General features: G+C 29.2%; 1 protein-coding gene across 1 annotated transcript in view; it reads right to left on the reverse strand.

The window, feature by feature from the left end:
- Positions 1-766: 766 nt before the first annotated feature.
- The window catches only part of LOC107438938 (uncharacterized), a 141,527-nt gene continuing 117,544 nt past the window's right edge, over positions 767-24,749 (reverse strand). The window contains exons 4-8 of the mRNA XM_021147419.3: positions 10,702-10,960; positions 9,471-9,651; positions 7,052-7,838; positions 3,354-4,568; positions 767-1,632 (exon numbers count right to left, since the gene is read on the reverse strand). Of these exons, the coding sequence (XP_021003078.2) occupies positions 904-1,632; positions 3,354-4,568; positions 7,052-7,838; positions 9,471-9,651; positions 10,702-10,876 (3,087 nt within the window). The 5' untranslated portion in view covers positions 10,877-10,960 and the 3' untranslated portion in view covers positions 767-903. The remainder of the gene's footprint in view (positions 1,633-3,353; positions 4,569-7,051; positions 7,839-9,470; positions 9,652-10,701; positions 10,961-24,749) is intronic.

Genomic DNA, 24,749 nt, shown 5'->3' on the forward strand with positions numbered 1-24,749 from the left:
TGCTTTATTTCAAAAATTATAAAATTTTATATAACTCTCTAAATTCTAGAAAAAATTGCAATTTTTTATTTTTGCCTACTCACAAAATGTACAGTCAATTTGAGGTATAATCATAAGGAAGTTATATATATCAAAGTAAGATTAAATTGCAATATTATGATATAAAATCAAGCTCGTGCATAAGAATTTTATTTTTATATTTAAATATTTTTCTTCAGTGATGCGATTAATCATATATTTTAAAACAAATACTTAAGTAAGCAATATAAAATAATACGAAGTTTGAATGATGAAAAAGAAATTGCTTTTTTAAACACTACAATCAGAAAGTTAACATAGAATTTTCTACCCCTTTATTTGTTATAATGTGATATATAAGATGTCTAGCAACATAGAAATATAACTTGGATCTTACCCAAAACTATGAATGAAACAGAACTATGTTTGAACTGTATGAAAACAAAGTCTGAATTGTTGGTGTTGAGAGCATTTCAAACTAAAAACTAGTTCTATCTTTACAAAGAAATAGCTGCATAAAAGTTTTTTTTAATTACTACAGGATTTTTATAGTCATACAGTTTTTTAACCAACTGTTATTTTGTTTTCGTAAAATAAGTTGAATGCACTATATATATATATATATATATATATATACNGTATTATTGCGGCATATCCTTAGTTATTGGGGTGTATAAAGTTTTAAATTTATTGTTATTTTTACTGTTTTATTTTTTTTAAAAACTAAAGTATGCAAAAAGAATTTTCCTTTTTATAGAACGAGATTTCCTTATATAAATAGAACTTTAGGAAACAAACAAGGCAATTTAGTGTCACACTCGCCTTTTATACATACAGGTGAATACAGTACACATTACAAACACAATATTCCCCCATAAGCTTCTATCACACATGCGGGCTATCCATTGGGAAGTCTTCCGTTGGCACAGGTCTGGATTCTTTAAAGTCTCGTCGCCGGCAGCGAACCATTATCAGAGTTAAAGCCAACAAAAGTAGGATAGCACCAGCAGATATTCCACCCACTATATATGTGGTTGGAAATTTGTCACAGTGGACAGGAGCCTCATCATACCCAGATGGGCAATGCTTTCGTCCGTCACACCAAAGTTCAGGTCCTATGCAGGCATTTAATTCTGGACATTCATACGGACAGTTCATGTCTCTTAGAGTCTGTCCTGTACGAGTTCTGAAAAAAGGTTTGGTCACTTCTAACCACTCAAAGCGAACTGTTTCGGCATGGTTGGCCAGCACTTCAATGTACACGTGATCGCGAAGTACGTAACGACCACCACTGTCTTGAGCCGAATCATTGTACCAATAGTTTGAAAAAACGTCAACTTCTCGTTCGTCATCACCAGCTGCTGACGAAGATGCAGATTCTGCGCCAGCAATAGAAGGTGGGTTTTTATGCCCGCCATGTAAGCAGACTACTGATAGTGGTTGTACTGGCAATCCAGCATACACAATAATTTTGTTTCCAGAATGGCAACCTTCACCTCCGTCTGTGCCTTTGAATCTTAAGTAGAGATATTTATGAGGTGCCGCCTCAAGAAGCCATCGACATCGAAGAGGCATTGCTCGTCCCTCGACTGTAGTTGGTACTTGGAAAACAACCTAAAATAAATAAAATAAAAGTTTACAATTTTTAACTTATAAGTATTTGAACACCAATTTTAAATAATCTTGTTCAATATCCGTGATTAATAAAACTTTTGCGATGCTATTTATGGCACAAAACTATTGAATTCGTAGTGTATATATTACAGAGCATTAGAAAATTTTTGGCTAATACATTTATTTACTGATAAATGAGTGATAAATGTGCGAGAGAACGAAGAATGGGAAAAAGTGCGAGCGCACGCAATGGGAAATGAAGCTTGGGACGTGAGAAATTGCACAGCTCTCGTTTTCTGACCTATTGAACAATTTGGAACTAAGTAATTTTAATTAATTAATAGAAAATTTTAGCTATGTATTCGTATTCTAATATAAAATTATGATTCCAGTTTAAAATACGTATTCCCAATAAACCAAGAGTTTTTTTCGAAATGGTTCTTTTTATAGTTTCTTTGACTTTGTTCAAACTTAAGAGAATGAAACAAAAGAATATCATGCATTTATAGTAGATTTACATATTTATCTATTTTAGTGTTAAAAAAGCCAAACGGAAAAAAGTACCATAAAAAGCTGATTAATACAGTTTTTCCAGTATTTTTCAAAATCATTTGTATAAAATTGTGAATCATCTTTAAAAGAATTGTTTTCATTAAACGATTGTAAATAAAATTCTTCATACAAAAATGAGATTTTTGTTCTTAAAATGCATTTGTATAGTAATTAATTGAAGTGATGAAATTTTTTTTCTTCAAAAAACAAATTCAGAAACTATGCATCAAAGGTGTTGTTTCAACTTTTTACCAGATAACACTAAACATATTGTAGAAATTATTTCTTTCTTGGTTTGTATGTCCAAAAAAAGAATTACATACCATTGATCTAATATTTTTAAAGGCATTAAAATAAGCTTTGATATAAATTGTATTCGTAAGTTATTGTGTTATATATTTTCGTATATAAATATTTCGTATAAAATTAGAGACATTTCAAGACAACATTTTTTGATTAAATGCTTATTGAATCAATAGGAAAATGTGATCATTGCATTGAAAATGCATTTATTTAATAATTTACATGGTAAAAAATTATTTCTTTTAAATTCCAAAACTATGTATCAAAGGCTTCATTTAAACTACTTTTTCTAGATAACGTAGAACGTATTCAAGAATTTTGTTTCCTTAGTAAAGGCAAAAAAGCAAGAACACGAAAAAAAACTGCTATCTAGCATTTTTAAAAGTTTAATGTCTAATTTTTTATGATTTACGGTTTTTACATAATACTTTTAAATTTTTAAACATTTCTTAACTGTCATGTTTTACTATAAATTATGTTAACCATTGTTAACATGACAGGTGGATAGGAAAACGTACCGCGAAACAAAACTCGTAATTTTTGGAACGTAGTTTGGATTACGAAAAGTATCCCTTAGTTTTTCTCAAGGAAAAAATTTTCAGCTCAAAACATGCAGTTACAAAAAAAAATTTCTTTTTTTGTAAGTCAACTCATTTAAATCAATTCTCAGATAGCCTGAATAAAGGTTTTTAATTCTTAAGCCTGTTTTTAGTCAAGTGATCTGTGTAAAATTAAGAACAGTAATAAAATAATCTATGAAAGGGACAAAGCTTTTTACTGATAATTCTAACTCTATGAAAGTGTAAATTTCCCATTTAGTAACAATAAACTTAAAATAAAATTCATTAAAAAAGAATGAAGCTTACTTCGCCTTCGCTTGATCCATTTTTCCTGTGGATATCAGCATCACATAAAGATATAGGCATGAACTCATAAACAGCATCAAAACCAAAATTGTTAAAATCATCAAAAGGGGACATATTAGATACAGAAAATGAAACTTTGACATAATTTGTTACAGATTCGATCACCAGTGGTCTTCTGGGTTCAGATTGTAATTCACAAAAGCAAGCTAGGGAAGATTGGATATTCCCAGTTGTCTTTTCTATCACATTAATACTAGCAGTTCTTTTCGGCGACCTATAACTTTTCACACTACGGCATGTGTGCCGTTCCATCACAGGGTCATAATGGTGCTCACAACTCGATGAACTCAACCGTATATCTGTGAATGTCAAAACAATTCTTTCACTAGGAAGTCCTAAAAATTCGTATGTACAGGAAACATTCAGAGTTCCACCCCGTCCAAAAAAGAACACATTTTTTGGCGAAGATACTGTTCCAATGTGATTCGTTCTACTATCAAACCGTCTGTCGCACGGATTGTGGCTGTTGGATATAGCCATGCCATGCTGCCTCATATCAACAAACTCATATCGCAAAATAAACGAACTACTTGAAGTTGATAATTCGGGTGTAGTGAAAACATTGTGTTTAACAATGAGTCCCGGACCACGTGATAAATAACTTTCATCGGGAACCTTACATGGACGGACTGGAACATAGTCAGGTTTATCAGCTGCTCGGGCACAGACCTTTGGAAACGTTTTTTCACAAAAACGATAAGATGGTTCGTCTGACTTCTTATCCGGAAGACTTCGTTCATTTCCGGCATCTTCAAAATTTGAAGTTACAAGTAGAGCAGCTGCATCTCTTTTTCGGGCACTGCCTGTTTCATAAAGCTCTAACTTACCAACTTCGCAAGTTTCTCTCCTTGACCAGGGATGCTTGTCTTCGACAAAATACGATAAGAAATAAAACCATACCCTGTCATGCGCGTTCGCACCTTGTAGTTTGAAAGAACATGTCGTATTTCTTGGAACTGTATGTCGAGGGCTGTAAACTAATCCGTAGCGGTGTTTCGAGCCTTCGATTGTGAAGTCACATTTACCATTGTGTGCACGGTAGTCGGTGGTATCTGTGAATCTCACTTCCACGTTTATTTCAGCATGGGAGTTATGCATTACTTGGTTTGGTATGCTATATAGCTGCACTAAAATCTCTGAACTGCTTGATATAATCTGAAAATAGGACAACATTTAAATTGTATTTCTGCATGAAATGCATAGCTTATAATGTACGATAAAGAAAAGTTCAACAATGGTAATTATTTTACCAACATATTTCAGAAATACTTAACTGTTTTATTCCCTCAAACAATTAAATAATTTTAAATTTTTTCAATACTTTTTGTAATGGCAATTAGGCATCGAATATCTGATTAATTTTAAATAATTGCATTAATATTTTCTTTTATGAAAGTCAGGGACACATAAATTTAAAACATTTTAAATCTCTTTAACGCTTTTGAAATAATGCTATTAATTTCTTTCAAGAAATTAAATAAATAAGGGGCTAATCATAATTATAAGGTAATATAACAAAGAAATGTTCGACTTATTTAAAAAAAAATACAATATAAATTAACGATATTTTAAATTACAACAAAAATTAGAATCATAACTTTTTGGACATAAGTATAAGCTTAGGTAAACATATAGTGAGTATGATTTGTACGCTAAACGAATAGCAAAGCAACCAAAAAATATTCATTGGAATGTTTATATTTTAAAAAGAAAGTTTCAAAAGGATATCTTTGCTCTTTAAATTTAGTGGTAAGAGGGAGAGGGATCTATTGTATGTGCAAAGTATCTATAGTATGTATATTTTGCCAAAAAAGCTTACTATTCGATACAGTTTTAAACATATCTAGTATGCTTTTTTTTATTAAAATTTGAACATATATCTTCATTTTAAATAATGCATGCGCTGATTTGAATAATTACTATTTCAGTAACCTTAAAATAAAGAAGCATTTTGTTTTTGTCTGCACTAGTACATTGACATTGAACTAGTGTGTGCAACCATAAAACAATTTATTTAATCTATCGTTGCTTTTGAAAAGTAAATAAAATCAAAATGTGACTACTATTAATCTTAAGTTACGGTTTTCGGTAAATAATCTTAATAATGTTTAGCTTAATATTAATATTAAGCTTGATAGTAATGTTAAGCTCAAAAAGAACTTATATACATAGATGTCAAATTTAGTGTGATTCAATGATTTTCCCTCATTCTGTGAAATTATTGCGAATGTTGCACATTACTATTTGATTTGATAACTTTTATTTGTAATGATTCTGAGCACCACAGCTTAAAAGTAATTTTAAAACATATATGAGGCCCATTAATCATACCTTTTTGTTTTTGAGAGCTAAAAAACAGAACAAATTTTACTTCCATAAATTGTAATTACGCTATTACTTTTGAAATTGAAGGAATATATAATTTTCAGGTCTGTAACTATGATAGTACTAATTTACATTTAAAAACTGAATTCTGTTCTTACTACTAAGAAAAATATTTAAAAAGTAAGTGACTGCCTTGAACGTGTATTGCTCTTTTTATGTAGTCACTTGCCAGCATTAAAATTGCAAATTTTAAATAGTTTTACTATCTATTCAGCAGAAAGTAAGATTAGGTAATTTGTTAAGAGGTATAGGTTTTTATTTTATAATTTGAGACATAAGTACTGAAATGTAAACAATTTCTTATCAAATTACAGTAATATGCACCGGGACTCAAGTCGCCACAACTTTTAGGGAAAAAATATGATATACTGAAGTTTTCATACACAGTCCTATTTACTGTAAAATCAATGTAATTAATTAAATATTACTGTCAAAAAATTCGGTATAAATTTTTACGGTAAAAATGGATTTTGCGATAAAATGGATATTACGGAAACCAGTGTTTTGGCCGTAATTTGATCCGAAGTTTCTTACAGTATAATGGAACATTGGAAATTCACAATATACTCTAGCAGTTATCAAAATTTTTAATTAAACTAATTGAAATGTCTTAAAGCATTAGTTTTTCTGAAATCTCTCGCACTACAAGAATTAATTTGATTTGAAGTCATGTAAAAAAAAGTTAACAAAATAAGTTTTTACAAAATTTATCTGATTTATAAAATAAACACCTTAATAGGTGATTCACTAATAATTAACCCACATTATCACTTTGGAAATTTGCCCGAAGTGTTCTTTTATTTTTATTTTATAGAAATCGAATAGCAGTAATGAATGCAAGAATGATCTTGATCATTCCATACATTTCTGACCAAATATACAATTTTGTAAAAAAAAAAAAAAAAAAAAAAAAAAAAAAAAAAAAAAAAAAAAAAAAAAAANAAAAAAAAAAAAAAAAAAAAAAAAAAAAAATCAAAAAATCAATCTGTTGTTGGAATAAAAATTCTATCACCTTTTGTTGAAGTGGTGGGAATTTCTTTTTTTTTATATTCGATTACAATAACAAATGTACTTCTTAATTTATTTTTACATACTGCAATTATATATTTTTCTAAATCCATAGAGTAATGTTACGATGATTGCTTTATAATTTATTTAAATATGATTGTATGAAATAATATGTATTTAATTTATATATCCATATTTCAGGCAAAACAATTTATTTATCAATATATGAGTTTTATGAAACCTACTTCAGGGAGTGTTCCAGCACCACAAAATTCAATAAGCAAAGGAGAGGTGATTGTTGGTCCGTCAAATATCCTAATTACATCACTGTAGCATTCTTCAGTAAGTGAAACATGCGGATAGGACATAGGATTGGACCGACCGGTATATAACGAAATCTTGTACTCGTTACTTTGAGAAAGGACTATGTTTGCATGCTTGCCATGTGGCACATGATCCTGCCGCACCCAAAAATGGCACGTTATGTTCCTAAGATAAAAACCTGGGAAGTTCGGAGACCGGATGGCACATTTCTTTCGATCACAGTTAACAAGAACCCTATCACAATAAGTGTTCATAAGTCTAGTCCCATAATAATAATTGTTATTTGAAGATCCGTGAGGTTTGATTACAGATGGATGCTGTTGCTCTTGCTGTTGTGGTTGGGAAGGTGGATGAGGTGCAGTACTCTGTGTAGAAGGAGCTGCGTCTCTAGGAAGAAACTTATAAGTCAAATATACACTAAATGAAAAAGGGTGGAGCGCTGTTTTGCCAGGGATGACCACTCGCAGTGTGACATTGTTGCCTTCAGTGTAGAATGTAGCACTCTTGCCAATCATGTCTCCACAGAATCGGCCAAAGTTTGGGTTCCCCCTTGTAGTATCAAACAGGGATGACAACTGTTCAGTGGGTTCTTTCAAAGCAGAAATCAATTGTGTGAATCCTCTTGTTTGTTGACTATGAAGAGCGTTAGTCACAGCTGGTGGCTCAATTATTTGTAAGTATCCTTTCTGGCAAGACAGGTTGTAATTGCTAGAATATATACAAAATGCTAAATAAGAAAACACATCTAATCAAACAATTTTTATTATATGATATTTTTCAGAGATAAAACTGATATTTTTTATTTATTTATGTAATTGATTAGATTTCGCAACACATATATTTTAAGAGATCAGGAACTTCAAATTTGCCGCAATCGTAAGAAAGTAATGAGGTGAACCAAATTAAACCTATGCTAATAAAGTTCGTTTTTAAGGCAATTTTTTTGCAACTTTAACTCATTTTTATGTTTGCACGAAATATTTGTTTTAGGTTCTAATAATATGTTGCAACATTGAATTGATTTTACTGAAAGTGTCGGGACAATAACACAGAATTATGGAAAAAGGAATTGGACGAATGTCGAATATGCTCATCTTTCTCAGTTAGATATGTTGAATGCTGAGAATTATCTAAAATTAAATTCATATGTGATTAAAACATTGTTTTTTGTTTGAATTTTTTTAATTTAGATTCAAAAATTTCAAGCAATTTTGCTCATAATTTCTGTCTAGGTTTTTAAATATCATTTTGAACAATAGGATTTTAATACATTATTGCACAGTAGTATTTAATAAATTATTTAAAATTACATAATTACGCATTAAAATTGCATAATTACACATTGAAATTACATAATTACACATTAATCATCTTCCCATTCAATTTTGAATCAAATAATTTAATAATAATCTATAGAATTACATGACTTTCAATTTCGTTTTAATGTGAGCTATAACCGAGACACCTAAGTGATCGAGAGATTGAAATAATTTTGCCAAAATTATCTGTTTTTAGAAAAATGTAAGAGCTGCATAACATTTAACTACTCATGAAAATGAGTTTAATCAAAAATAACAAATAAAAATCAATTGTGAGTTTAATCTTGTTTCTCGCAATACTGTCGTTAATTTGCTTTTTGCTTTAAAAAACTTATCTACTCTTACGATTATCTAACTTAAAAGTTTCTGTAGATTATTAAGCATTAATACATATTGTGCTATAATATTAAATGAAAATAAATAACATAGGATATTTCAATCTTATTTAAAGCTTATTAAGACGATTATTAAAGCCTTCAGTTTTATTCAAAGCTAATTATCTTAACCAAACCATATTGTCGTTGGAAAACGAGTGCGTAATCTGAGTGAGTGAAATGTGCACAGTAATATGGTAACACAATTAGATACAGCATTAATCTGTAGGGAATTTGTGCAATATTATGGTGCAATTTTCAGTTTCAGAACACTAAAAAAAATTAATTCTTGTTGTACCATGTTGAAATGCCTTATTGATAAAAAATGCGGCGAAATATTGTACCGTATTGCTGTCCTCATTTGATTCACCCACCTTTTTTTTTTCAAGACAATATGGTTTAATTTAAGGAGAAACAGGATTCAACGTCTTAATAAAATTCAGATATAATTGAAAGATGCTATGCAATTTATTTTTACGTAAAAATTTTTAAATGTGTAAGGATTTAAAAGATATTGACTTACAAAGCATTTAACTACTTTATCATTTAATCAAATGATCTACATAGTAAAAAAGTAAAATTAAGAAAAATACTATTCCTGTCATAAAGAATACTTTGAAACATTTGAAAAATTAAAAATATTTTACTTTTCTTGTTCAAGAGTTCCAATTTGGAATGATAGGAAGGTTAGCTGAACAACATCTCCGTAGTCACCCCCAGCAGCAACAAAAGTCATGGAACATACGTAAGGTAGTGGCCTCTGAAAAGGGGCTGTCATCCTCAGAGCATTCTTTATATTTACTTCAGAGTAGAATGTGCGGTTACAGTCTGAAAATTGTAATTATAATAAATCAGTTGTATTCTGTTATACGTCATAGGCATGTTGAATATGTATGTTTATTTTTAGATTAATATAAGCTATTGAGAAAATCTTCTTTGCATCGCTTTTTCAATTGTATACGTTACGCCTCAAATAAAAATGTAGTAAAATTTTTAATTAAAGAGGATAATAAATTAGTCGTGGTCTTTTGGGTATTTTAGCTAACAATAATTTGAATTATGTTAACATAAAAGATAATTGGGTGTTTGTAAACAATGGAATCAAGTAACTTAGTTGCCTTATTTTGTTTTACAATCCAAATATTTACTGTTTTACTAGATAAAAGCTGTCACAAATTTTTTTAAAATAAAATTGAGCATGGTCAACTGGTAGTTAAAATTCATAATTTCTTTTCCGAAATTATTTGACCAATAATTTCACAGTTTTTATTTTTTAGAAATTTGAAAGAAAAAAAATATTCGACTGCATGATTCAATTGCATGATTAAATTTATATAAGATTCACGAATATATGAATATGTATAAGTTACATATCTGTTATTCTATGTACATAATAAGAGATAATATATGAATGAATTTGTAAATTATCTACGCTTCGAGACTACGTATATATTTAACCGGAAACTTCATGAAAGCTCATTCACAGCAAAAAAATCATTCTGAAGTAAATCTTTACTCCGAATAAATAGTTTTAAAGAATAAAATTACCAAATAAAAATGATATAAAAGTTAAAATATTTCATTTCTACCATTTTTAATTAATCATATATAACCAACTTTTATTACAAAGCGTTTTTTCGATTGATAAACTGTACTGAGTTTTTAAATTTGCATCTAAGGATTAATGTTGTGCATTAAATTTACAGATCCGAATTCTTCCAAAAACTTTTGAATTTTCTTATTAGAGTGATTTTATTAATTTAACTACCGAAAACAACAACCAACCAATCTAAGATAGATATTTTTTATATAAAATACTAAAAACTATTTTGAACAGATTAACATTGTTTGTTTCTGATTTAGTTGAAGGGAACTGACTTGTGCAGGCGGATGGTTCGTCACTCAAGTCTCCACAGTCATCGTTGCCGTCGCAGTATCGGCCAGATTCAATGCAGCGCCCGTTGTCACACGTGTGTTCAGAAAGGCGACAAACAGCCCAGCACTGGCCCAACACCGTCAGACAGAGGACGAGGGGAAGGGACAGCCATCCCATCCTCCTCCTCCCCCTCAGCCGGCCCCATACATTTCTCACCCCTCCTTCCTTCTCCCTTCTTTAGACACACTGCACTCTAGACACCTGAAGAACAAAATATACTCGTTGTATACAGGTTTTAAATGTTCTTATGCACATAAAACTACTAAGAATTCATAAAGAAAAATACTAAGGATTCATAAAATACAACAATCTGATATGTTGAAAAGTATTTTTTAAGGCTAAAAGCATATTTTGTACATCAATTTTGTTTAAAATAAGAACGGCGATTAACATAAAGGAAATGAAGTGTGAAGAATTGTATATGAAGAAATACCTCAGGAGAAAAAGTGATATGCTATATTTAGAAAAATAATAAATAATGATTTCCCCTGTTGTAAATAGTTACATCAAACAAAATCCTCAATCTTTAACGGAATCTTAATGCGTGTCTTTTTCGATAAATACAAAACTGCTGTCCATCTTATTTTTAATCCCGAGGTCTTCAAATAAGACAGGCGCACAGATAACTTAAATTTTTTTTTTTTATTTATCGAAACAAAATACTTCAATACTAGCTTGAAATTATTAGTTATAAGTTATTGAATTTAATCCTGAGTTTTTAAACTGGTCAAACACTTCTTAGGATATTATAATTGACTTAGAATTCAACTTTAATTATAGAATGACTTACATATTACGGTGTCTCGATATTGGTATTATCAAAAAATTTAGAATTTTAATACAACTTATGCCTCAAAAGTATTCTTTTATGTTCTTTAATACGAAACAAAGAATAATTTTTAATTTAAACAATTTTTAAATATCCCCCTCCCGCTTTGAAATTTCGACACCTTTAAGTTTTTAATACAAAATTTTATTTTTTTGCTAAAGCAACATTATTTTAAGACCCAGGGCTCCTCAAAAATTATTTTTAAGATCCTCAATTAAGAATAAATGAAATTCGTTGCATTCATTGCATTTTTATTGCCCATACTTGCTTTGAAAATTATTATTCTGCATTAAAAATTAATCTTCTGCATTGAAATTTGAAGACTACGTACACCATTTCAAAATTGTAGTTTGTGTTTCAAAGCTAAGAGCAGTGGGCCTAACAGAAGTTTCTATGTTTACCTTAGCGGAATATAGATATTAAAAAAAGCTTTCAATTTACACAAGTATATCTAGTAATACATGCTTAATTACAAGCTGTAATTATAAACTTCAAGGTTTTACAAAGTCATCTGATTTTGTATTAGATTTATTTAAACTTGTTTTCTTGATAGAATGTTTACCCAAAAATGTCCATTTTTTCCCCCTTGTCTCAAATTCTTGGTGATGCTTTTGCTACCACTTTCATCATTTTTTACCAACCTTGTGTGAAAGAAGTGTTGTATGTGATATTACGAATCGTCTAGTTTTTTGCCTTTGGCATTTGTACATAGAGAGTACGTGCGTAGCAATCGGTTGCTCTATTTTTCTGCTTTTCTATCGAATTCATGCTATTCAGTAGATCGCAAAGAGACTCATTTTGCAAGGTCCTTGGAGACTCCATGAAACGGTCAAACAAAATATCCCTCGCAAGTTCATTGAAATAATTAACATTTCCAGCTTAAATTTATGGGTACTTCGAATTGCCTCAATTATATTTCATTTTTTTAAATAGCTTTTAAAGAACTTTTCGATCCATTGTTCAGCCAATATTATGCATTTAATTTTTGAATTTTCAGTCCATATTTGCTTTATACTTTCTGTAAAAACAAATGCTTTGCCACTAAATAAAAATAAAACTTTTGCTCCTATGTCAAACTTTTGATGAATAAGAAGAAAATATTTCAGAACATCTTCACACCAAAAATATTTCTGACACTGAGTTCTTTAGAAGAGCCAAATTTCTTAAATGCTTGTGCGTTTTGACAACTTCAAGCATCTTGAACTATAAATCGTTTTTACAGCTTTCAATGTTTAAAAATAATTTCAGAACATCGAAATTCAATTACAATCATTTATGAGTAACTGTAATTCCATCTTCTATTTATAAATCAATGCAATTTGCATTAGCAAAAAGCTGTATAATTTATTGATTAACTGTAAGAAAGCAAAGTGAAAATTCCCTAATAATGCAAAATAATTTATTAAATTTGTTTACTAATATCATCTAGTAACGTGTTTTAATGAGAAAAAAATATTAAAAAAAACTATATATAAATAAATTGCTTGAGAGATCGGGTGTTTTTCATTCCTAAAACTAACTACTTAGAGAAAATGGAGTAACTAGTCAAAAAATTAAAGAACAAATTTCAAATTTTTAAAGCAATTGCTTGGTTTTTGAATATATTATAAATGCGATTTTCTTAAATTTATAATTGTGGGTCTTAAAACTAAACTTTTAGGTGGTCAGAAGTTATTAAGTAATGCAGCGTTTAGCAAAAATATAAAATTTTATTTCAAAAGTCGAAATTTCAAAGCCAGTATGGGATATTCAGAAATTCAGGAACCTAAAGTAAAACTTTTACGAAGAAAAGTGCTTCAAAACTCGTTGATAATGTGTTAAATTGTTAAAATCGAGGTACCTTAATGCATATTTTGCATGTTTCGGAAGGAAAATTGAAAATACGAAGGTTCATTGAAATTAATAAGAGAAAACGCTACTTGACGAACAAATAATGACACATAATGAACATGAGAAAAATTATGGATTACAGCAGAATATTTCCTATTTCAAACTTTAAACCGAGATAGTAAAAAAAATTACTTTTCAAATCCAAGACATTCATTAGTTTCTATAAACACTACCAACAATGACTGCCACTATTGATTTATAGAAAAATACGAAGACGAGTAGAAACAGGAAACCCAACATTTACACAAGACTGGCTAGTAGTGAGGAAATCAACTTTTCAAAGAGACTTCATCCGGGTGATTCCTTCAGAAGGATGATTGAAGATGAACCGAGAAGAGTAGATACGAAGCTTGGTATAAAGAATTGATCCACTGCAGAGCAAGTCTAATCTTGGCGGTCTAATGAAGTGATCGCAAACCACTCATTACGTCAAAAAGAATCGAGACTACTCAACTTTTTTTTTCCTTCCTTTTCGAGGATCTCTTATGTTCCTACTTTTTTTTTATCTTACAAATAAAAATGGTCGAACAAGAAGAAGCAATGCAATCTACTAAAATAAAGAGATGATAAAGAGAACTGAAATGAAGTGGTAAAGAAGGAGCTGATTGCGTGCCTCTTGATAAGGCAGTAAAATTTGGGGCATTCAATTCGAAATTAGATATATAATCCCATTTTTCTTTTTAAAGATTAGAATTCGTGGAATTAGATTTCTGGAATTGTGCCAACAGACATTATATAAAGTACTTGTGGAAATATTAGTGGCTGTAGATTTTTTCGGCTGTAGATGGTTTGATCGGAAAAAAAAATTTAAAAAAAATATTAGATCGATTTTTTTAATCAAGCACACTTATTGCTAAAATTGTTAATATGTTACACTTATTGTATTACTCTTATTGTTATGTTACACTTATTGCTAAAATAGTAATAATTAGGTCCGTGGTAAGTAAAAAAAAGTTCTGATGTAATTTTCTTCAACATTTTAATTCGAAACGTTATGCGTATAATTTTAATTTTCATAAGTTCTTTATAACTTTTTTTAGGTTGTAAGTATTGGAGAGATTGAATTACTTTATTGTTGTAATTTTTAGACGTCACATTAAGAAAGATACTTTTTAAAGTTATGTTTTTTAGGTCTAGTTCATCTCTAGGGCATTCCAAAACATAAAAAATTAGTTTTATATTTTATCATCAATGTAAATGAACAACAATTAGGGCTGAGTATAAAATACATTACTCCCATGGCTCAAAAAAGTAATAAAATATACAATGGAGCTAATATAAAAACAGTGAATAATTTGTACAATATTTGGAAAAAGCTTAAAACTGAGATACAAATAAAGCTAATAGCATCTGTTTTTAATATAGAATAAAACGCGTTTTCTCTCCCGTGGAGATGTTTTTCTGAACTGGATTTTTGTGATCTGTTAGCGGATTAATGGATTTCTGTGATCTATAGTACTTCGAATCGGACAAATTTAGTCAAAAGGTTTCTTTTTTTAGAAAGATTTCAAATTATAGCTACTTGAAACATTTTTACATACAAAGCATTTATACCTAGTTTGCTTTTAAATGGACTATTACTTTATTAGAATTTACTGTGCAGAAATCTGTTTTGATATTAATCACGACATCATAAGATAATATAAGCAATTAAATTTTAATCTGAAGTGAAAGAGCAGTGCGTTTTTAAAGCTAAAGCGGTGGAAAACGGAAAGAAATTGTGTACTTCCATTTCTTTGATTTAAGAAAATTTTATATACAATCACTTTTTATAGATGAAAATTAATGGGTTAAGACAGAGGCTCTCAAATGTTGTTCCGCAAAACCCTGGGGTTCTGAGAGTTTAAAATTTTTTAGACTAGTTACGATTTTTAGCACCTATCATTATATATTCAAATCAAACAACAAACTATTATTTATTTTATATTTTGGTTAGTTTTATAAATTAAAATAAAAACGTTGAAAAAGAATGAGAATATTTAAAAAAAAATTCTTTCCATAACAATGTATAAAATAAATTATGCTAAGAACATTATAATACAATTTTTATAAGAAAAAAATTATTATTATTTCTCATCAATCTTTTCACTTCTGTATAAGAAGATTAAGTTCTATAATAATGAATTATATTTCTCTGATAACCATTCTCAACGCTTATAAGTTCTTTTTCAGGAACTTCAGTGTACTTCATTCATTTTCAGCCTTTGCATTTATTAAAAACAATCTCAGAACTAGTATAAATGCCACTCCACACTGTTAGAAATTTTTCTGAAAAGGTGGTTAAATAACAATTTATTTCATTGTTATTTTACCTTTATTCAAATGAAACAGTAAAATAATTATAAATAAGATAGTATTCAAACTGCGAACTCTGAAAAATCGGTTATTAACCGCTATCACTTGATACGGCTAAGCAACCAGAATTTTATCGTACCGACTAGACCCGTCTAATGAAGCCATTTAGTTCCTTGAAGATGCATACATGTCATAGGCGAGTAAGCTAATCAGTCAATTTTATGTCTAACAGAGCAGAGGTTCGAGTCCCTGATATCTTCTTCATTCCTTTCAAGACATAAAAAGTTTTCCAGTAGTCTGTACTCCCCGATTTGTGATCCTGAACTGTTAGAAATCGATACTCTCATTCAAACATAGATGATAACAGCACCATAAAGTTGCTAAACTCTCTCTATTGTTCAGTAAAAATTATTTATTATGATTCTGAAATCTTTCTAATTGTAAATGGTTCAAAAAACTGAATAGTTTTGTATTCATGGTTTTTTAACCATACTAGTTGTTAACGGTTTCAAAACCGTAAAGGTAAAAAATGTTCTTTACGCCGTAAATTTTATGCTTAATTCGATGCACATACTGCTGCTGGTTATTTAACCATAACATTAGAATGAAAATTTTAACAGTGCAGGTCAATGAATTCAACTGTATGACATAAATTAATTTAATTTTATATAATTTTAATAACTAACTTGACATAATTTTAGTTCTATTTATCATATACTGATCACTGAATAAAATATATTCTTCACATTAAATATGATCAAAACAATGTGTTGTTTTTCAGCATTATTTTTGATTAGTATATACACTGTTAATAATTTTGTTTATTAACTGAGGTTCCCCCAAAGGATGCTTGATCATTTAGGACTGCGTAGCCGTAAAATATTGAGAGCCGATGGAATAAATGTGGTGACTCTGATTTACATAATCTACAAGTATAATCTTAATTGTATCATTATGAAATGGATTTAAACAAGAGAAGTTCATAATTTCTTGACAAAATTATAAATTCAAATATAATCTCTTTTGAGATTTATAAAATTAAAAAAATCTTTTAATTAAAATATATATAACACTGCCTAACATTGTTAAAAAAAACTTTTTAATTAAGTCATAATTTTGTAACACCCCAATTAAAAATTTAATCACATTTTAATTAGCTTGTATTTACGTATCTAAATAAAAAATGCTTAGTTCTTGTAACCTCCATCTATAAGAAAAATTATGAAAAGCGTTAAAAGCAAAATAATGTTTATTTTTGGCGCGGTGTATGGAGAAAAGTCAATTACCGTAATCTATGATAATGACATTTAGAAAAGAAAAGTCATAATTCTGGTTAATAAAACCAAAATATACAGGTATTTAAACCATTAATTTGGAAATTTTTTCATTCATGTTGCAACTTTTTACCAGAAATTCTGACTTTCAAAATTGTAGTTATTTTTATCACTATTAAATTATACAAAAAGTAAATTTGACCGAATAATTCATTTTCATGCCATGTTCTAAAGTATCGTGATAAAGTTAAAATTTTTTATTACACTTTGTAAAACAGTATTTCAATATTAATTTTATTCAAAAACCTTTTATAAAAATTATCATGCTTTTTGGTGATCTCCATAAAGTTAGAAACACGTTAAATTTTACAATAGTTTGGCAGTTTTGTACATAATTCTTTTCTCAGTGTGCAATGAATAAATTTTTTTAATAAATTATTACGTTTATAGAGTATTTTAGAGCATTCACTATATTTTGACCAGAAATAATATACTCTTCATATTGAATATTTCGTATTTAATTTAAACAAAATTCTGAAAGCATTCGAAGACTAATACATATTTCTTTATCGTATAAAAATAACAAATCGTGCATTCAATCTATTTTTCTTTTAAATGAAACTCTTGCATAAACGATATATTTCTTCTTTTTTTTGTTATAACTAAAACCCGTTATCTCAAAAATGTTAAATATACAAGTTCAAATCTACGCCTCATATTAGTGAATGCATTTTCTCCTATCATCAATCATCCTTTTGAATCACAGAGATTGATGATTAAGCTCAAAAGCTTCTGCACAAAACATCCCAGACATTTAATTTTAGGAAAAAATAACTTACTTGGAATAAAGCAGCGAAATATTTAGATTATTCATTGCAAAAAAGACATTAAATATCCGTTTAAAATATTTTTAAAGAATTTAACTTAACATATGTTGCAAACAGTTAGTGACACAGTATGATGCGATGAACAAGTTTAAATACATTTATAGTAATTTGCGATGTTAGAAATTTCTTGGAAAAAAATTGTTAAATGATAATTTATTTAATTGTTATTTTACTATATTTAAGCAAACAAGTCAAATAAACATAAATAAAATGGTATTCAAACTGTTAACTGTGAGAAAAACCGTTTTTTAGCTGCTTTCACCCAATACGGTTAAACAACCAAAAGTTTATCGCATCATCTAGGTCCAATAGATGGAGCCAGCTAGTTCCTTGCAGATGGGCCCATATTACACCCGAGGAGGCTAATCTGTTGGTCTCATGACGGACAGAATGGGGGTTAACGTCACAGCGTTGACGTCACAAAATTTCTCCATTTTCTTGAACACATTATCATTGGAATACGATACCCTTATTCGCACAGATGATAGCACCATAAAGTAGCTAAACTGTACCCATCATTCAGTTAAAATGCTTTTTACAGTTTTGAAACCATACTAGTTGTTAATGGTTAAAAAAACCGTACAATTCTGCATTCATGGGTTTTTAACCATACTTGTCGTTTACGGTTTCCAAACCGTTTTGCTAAAAATTGCTTTTTGCCATAAACTTTAAACTTAATTGGATGGACTGAACGCTGCCGGTTATTTTACCATAATTTTATGATCAAAATTCTTACAGTGTATGTTTATCAAAGTTTTGCAAAATAAATTAATGCTGTAAATAAAACTTTAAATTTAAATTGTTTTATCACGCCGAAAACTTTATGTTAGTTTCAAATACAGTAGCATTTGAATTTTAAATCAATTTAACTTAGTAATATTTATTGAGCTTTATAAGGGCAACAGAAACCTCTTCATATATGAAAAGTCTGCTTTTTCATTAGTAAATATATTTGGCATTTAAAGCTGTGATTTATATTTAAGTAATATTTTAAATCAAGAAGTTGATCAGCTTTAATTTAATTCTAAAAAGAAATAGCCTACTTTAAAGAAATCATTTAGCTGCTATTGATGCTAATGATAGTTACTTAATTTTAGTAATAGGTACTAATTGAAAAAACAAAATTAGTATAGAAATGGTACTAGTCCGTTTAGGAGAAAAGTAAAATATCATAATTCCATTTTTGACGTCAATGATGCTAAATTTTTGTAAAAGTACTAACTGAAATAAAAAGAAACTAAGATATGTATTAAAAACCAAAATAATTGGAGAAATGGCAAAAATGCATTTAGGTGAAAATAAAAAATCTTTATTTTTAAGGCCAATGGCGATTTGGTAATAAGTATTAATTGAATTAAAAAAATATATATACTTTTGTGTTAAACGACTAACTTGATGGAGACATGGTATTAATTCGTTTAAGAAAAGTGTAAAAAAACTATCACACTATTATTGACGCCAATTATGCTTAGCTATATTTGGCACTACTGGTATATGATAATTGGTGCAGTTTTAACAGCTACCAAATATACTAATAAGGGTAAAAATATTTTATAAGTAAATTTAGTGCGTATTTAAACCGTACCAATACTGCTCATTTTTAATTATAGATACTGTGGAAATCAGATTTTACGGCCCCTCGAAGATTTAAGTATAGAAGCAAATTTCTTGATTATTAAATATTTTAAATATCATGAGTAGGGCTTGAGTAACAGCATTACGCCAAATGATCTTAAATAGAGTTAATATTCATTTTGAGGAGATGGACTACAAAAAACGAGTGTTGCTAAATCTAATAGCGTAAAGTCTTCGGAAAGGGCAACAAATAATAATAAATAAATGAATAAAAGGATTGGATATATTTTAGCTTTATTAATTGTTTTTTGTCTTTAACTTATGCGTATAATTCTGTAGTGTTGTTCAGCCTCTGATTGTTTACTTTTTTCACCCCGAACGGAAAACCTGGATTCAGCTAGTTTTTAATAAAAGATCAATCATCTAAAATAAGTGTGTTTTACTCATTTATATCAAATTATAAACCATTTTAATTCATGTGATGAAAAGGCGGATACAATGAATATTGACTTGACATACACAACATAGAACTTAGAAAAAAGTCATCAAATTATATGTAGAAAAAATGCCATGAATGTACTGACGAATGCAATAAATATGCTGAAATTAAATTCTAAGCAAATTTATTGCGTTACTTTGAAAGTATATTGCAGTTATTACGGCATTTCTGAAGTGAGCAATCTACATTGAGCGGAGAAAAAAAAAGATTAAAGTGTTACTTTCAAGTAGTCAAAAGTTGGTCTAATCCCCAAAGACACATTCAATTTCGAATAAAGAAAAGTAGCGAAGACGAAAAAGTAAGCTGTAATGACTTTTTTCCAACTTTCTTACCCCTTACAACAAATCCAAATCATTTTCTTAGCAAAAATATCGCCTAAAGTAAGCAAAAAAGAATCGCTACGAAGGAAAATAACCTTTTTCAAAAATAGCTGGTCATTTCTATGACTTGATATTACGCTTTATACAAAGCCATTTGGTCAATCTGACCACGAGCAAGATTGGACATTAAGAACTACAACAGAATAGAACTAACATTTTCTAGGTGGAAAGTAAGAAAAAAGTTGGGCTCTTTCGGTTTTTTTTTCAACCAGAAATTCTTGGAATAAAAAAATAAAAAGAGATATTGCTTTAGAGTTTTTTCGCTTTCCTTAATATCTTTATTTCGACAAATTTTGGCACTCATCTTAAAGTGTGTATATGTTTATAAAAAAATATATAACTTTATCATTACTTTCAAAGATCAAAATTCCGTTTCTCCTTAAATGAATGTGCTTTACTTTAAACTTTTAATATATATTTTTTTCAAACTGATTTTTATTTCAATATTTTTTGCTTTTGTTAGTATTTGAGTCTCTAATTTTAAATGCAGCATATTATTTTCACATATAATCATTAATTAAGGGCTATTTTTACTTCTGGAATTTTTTTAACAGCGTAGACAAAAGGACTGAAAAATGGGATTTTACTATTTTGTTACTTATTACTTCTGTTACTTATTGCTCTATTACTTCTAGGGCATCACAAGAGCAACTACCATAACGCTTACTTGTCCCAAAATATATGTGTGATTCTTATAAAATTTTATGCATAAATAAGCATGGAATTATCCATTATTGCTTTCTTAAATTGAATGTTGCAAAACAAACTATTTACACTATGCTGTAATAACAAATTACAAATATGCAAAACAGGAGCATCTGCATACATTTTCTGCTATCAAAAGGTATTTAAGTGATTAATATTGAAATATCATTACTGCGGCTGTTATTTGATGAGTGATTTAAGTATTTGAATAGTTGAATCGGAATTCAACTATTCGGGGAATGGCACTTTGAAGTTAGTTGCGAGATACAACCAGAGTTAGCGAATTTTCCGTAGTCAGAATGTATTACACCTGTTTATTTCGACATTTTGGAGCAGTGCAATCGTCTTTCATTTGCCCCGTACGTAAAGACTATGCGTTCACTTGCGTGTGTACTATGAGTACACTCAATTATTATTTATACACTTCCGACATATAGTAATATATGATATACCCACAGTGAGAAATAAGTTTGGTAAAAATTATAAGAATATGGTAAAACTTAAGGCATATCTGGCTGTAAAAGAACACTATAAAGCAAAGTAATTTTTACTAAGATTTTTTTTAATAATTTTGATAAATTAACTATAAAACAAAGTTTTATAATATGTAAAAAAATTGATAAATGTGGTAAAATTTGGAAATTTTATTATGATACCTTAGAGCAGGGGTCCCCAACCTTTTTGTACCTAAGAGTAAATACCAGAATATCGGTTGAATGGCGGGCACCACTTATTTTTTTAAGGTAAATTTATAGTTGGTAGACATAGGTAATAATACAAACACTACATATAGTGCACACAAAATTTAATTTTAAAAATTAATTTATCATATGAATATAATTAGTATTAATATTCTTGTGTAAAATAAATGATTACTGAATTGCTTGCAAAACATACGAAATATTAAAACTATTTATAAAATACAGTCAATGTGATCTTTGTCATTGCATTTCACTGGCCATCGCTTCATAATTGGGAGAACATGATGAAATTCCTACTTTGCAAGCAATCGTCAAGGTGTTCATCTGTAAATCGGGATCTATATTTTGAATTCATTGTCGAAAGCAATGATTCCCAAAAGTATGTAAAACCACAAAACTAGTTTACTTTATATGTTGCTCTTCTTAAGAATGGAAAATTATTTCTGTCAACTATATTCCAGAATTTCTCATCTGATATAATCGATTTGAGGATAATGTCATTCCGAAGATCCAAAATTTCTATCTCCACTTCTTCTCGCCTAACTTGAAGACATTCTGAAATGCATGTTGCTATTTTGGTTACGTATATTTGATGGTAAAAGGATTTACAGAAAAGGTGACCATAGGCTCGATGATATTAAATTGTTAAAAGCGATTTTCAAATTGATCTTGAAGCAATTGGAGGTTGATGACAAATGTTAACAAGACAGATTCACTGTCACCTATCATTTTTTTCATGTTTGGAAAATGCAAAAGAGACTTTATTTTCAAATGTGATATCCAGAAAACTAACTTCGTTCTGAACGAGTGTATAGCCTTCTCATTCTTGCTATAAGTTTGTCTTTTCCCTGCAGCTACAAGTTTGAATTATTTAGTTTTTCAATTAGGTCTCTTACGAAAGACAAATCTCCTAGTCAGAGAGAATCTGTTAGTTCTAAAAATATTTGATTTTTGGCTGTAAGATAATCTTTTATTTCTTCGAATAAATGTATAAATCTATCAAGCACTTTGCCTTGACTGAGCCAGCGTACTTCAGTATATAAAATGAAGTCAGCATCAGCAGGATTTCGTAACAGTGCCTTGAAAAGTCGAAGTTGCAAAGGAGCTGCTAGAATTAAGTTAACTATTTCGATAATTATCATTACGTGTAACAATTGTAGTAATTAACCGCATTAATTTTTGCATATGGGAAATTGGAAAACTGAAATATTGTATTTTATCGTTGGGTACAAGCAGCGGGCGCACCTAGACCGATCGACGGGCGCCCGCGGCCATAGGGTTGGGGATCCCTGCCTTAGAGCATGACATTGAAATCATTTTTTCGGTTAAATTTAATTTTCAGTTTTGTATTTTTTACTAAGTGTGCAATATTGAAAACTATAATTTTGAAAATTAGAATCTTCGGTAGACCGTTATCATATGAACGACAAAATTACCAACGGAATTCTTTAAATGCCATATATTTAGGCCGGGATAGACTAATCTGTAGGGCACCAGACTCGTGTTCGTGGGAATGGGAGTTCAAATCTAGCCGACCGAAGAATTTCCGTGCATTAAATGGTGACTGGTACACGCTAAATCTGTCAGGGTCATAAAGTCCTCCGATTCCGTAACAAATCAATACCTCTGGGGGTACTGATCCAAGAAATACCTTGTTTTCTGGATTGGATTCAAAATTACAAGTCTACGGAGTTGAATACTGGTAGTCGTAAGGTCAAATTTGGGTTGACTGTTCAACGACGGTTATATTAAATACCATTTGCTTAGGTATTATTAACCAGAACAATGGTCATTTTTATCAGAAATGCCATTATCCTACAGTATGGTAATTTTACCAGAATTTTCTCCTTCGTGCAGTATTAAAATTTCTTGAAAAGATACATAGTTAAGCTTACTAGTAATTTGCAGTTTTCAACTAAATTTTATAAATATTATAATGATATATATATATGAAGAATTAAATATTTTTCAGATATTACTACATTTTTGAATGCCACCATATTATAACAAAATATTTTATTTAAAATAGTTTTCTATTTTCAGTATGTATCACTAACAAGATAGAAAACTAATATTGTTTAAACGGTTAAAAAAATGAAAATAAAATTACAAATCAAAATTAATTTTTAAAAACAAATAACAGCAAGTAACATGAAATGAATGTTAGGAATCATGGCTTATCCCTATTACGAAATATCAGGATCCTATATTTCCTTCATTTTCCTATTCCTATATTTTTAGGATTAAAAAATTCCTCCTTTTTAGCAAATCAAACATATTTATTTAAAGATTACCTATTAATATAATAATGAAAATTTATTTATTTAATGAAAATTTTATTAAATTAATCTGTCTCTTCTCGGAGCGTAATTTGGGTAACAATGACATGTAATTTGGCTAAGAGAATTACATATCATGCGCTCATATTCCAATAACAAAATAAAGAGTAATTAAATGCCATAAAAATTGAAACTTAGCATTCAAACTTAGCATGAAAATGTAGCATGAAAAGTAGCCTTTGAAATGATATGTAACTCTGGTATAGAATTTTCCAATAATAACAATATTTTTTTTCAAGATTGACTCTTCACAGTAGTGACATTAGTCAAATGTCAAATTATTTTAGATTTTTTTCATTTTATTCTCATGCATTTACTTGTAATTTAACCCTTTTTTTGCCAAGCACAAAAGTTTTATAAAATGTGGTATTTTAGTAGCATTTGTTTTATTTTATTTACAAAATGTACGAATTTAATCTATCATAAAAAAATATCTATTTATATTATTATACAACCGTTTCAAGTAAAAATTTGAAGAAAAACTAGCATAGTTTGAATATTTAATTGCTGATATTGTAAGTTGTATTTAGAATCACTAAAATTAGCAGAAAAATAAAGTTAGTGAAAAAAGTACAGAACGTAAAAAAGAGAAAGCGGACTACCTTATATAACTTTT

This window comes from Parasteatoda tepidariorum, chromosome 1, assembly GCF_043381705.1.
Source record: "Parasteatoda tepidariorum isolate YZ-2023 chromosome 1, CAS_Ptep_4.0, whole genome shotgun sequence".
Lineage (NCBI taxonomy): Eukaryota > Metazoa > Arthropoda > Arachnida > Araneae > Theridiidae > Parasteatoda > Parasteatoda tepidariorum.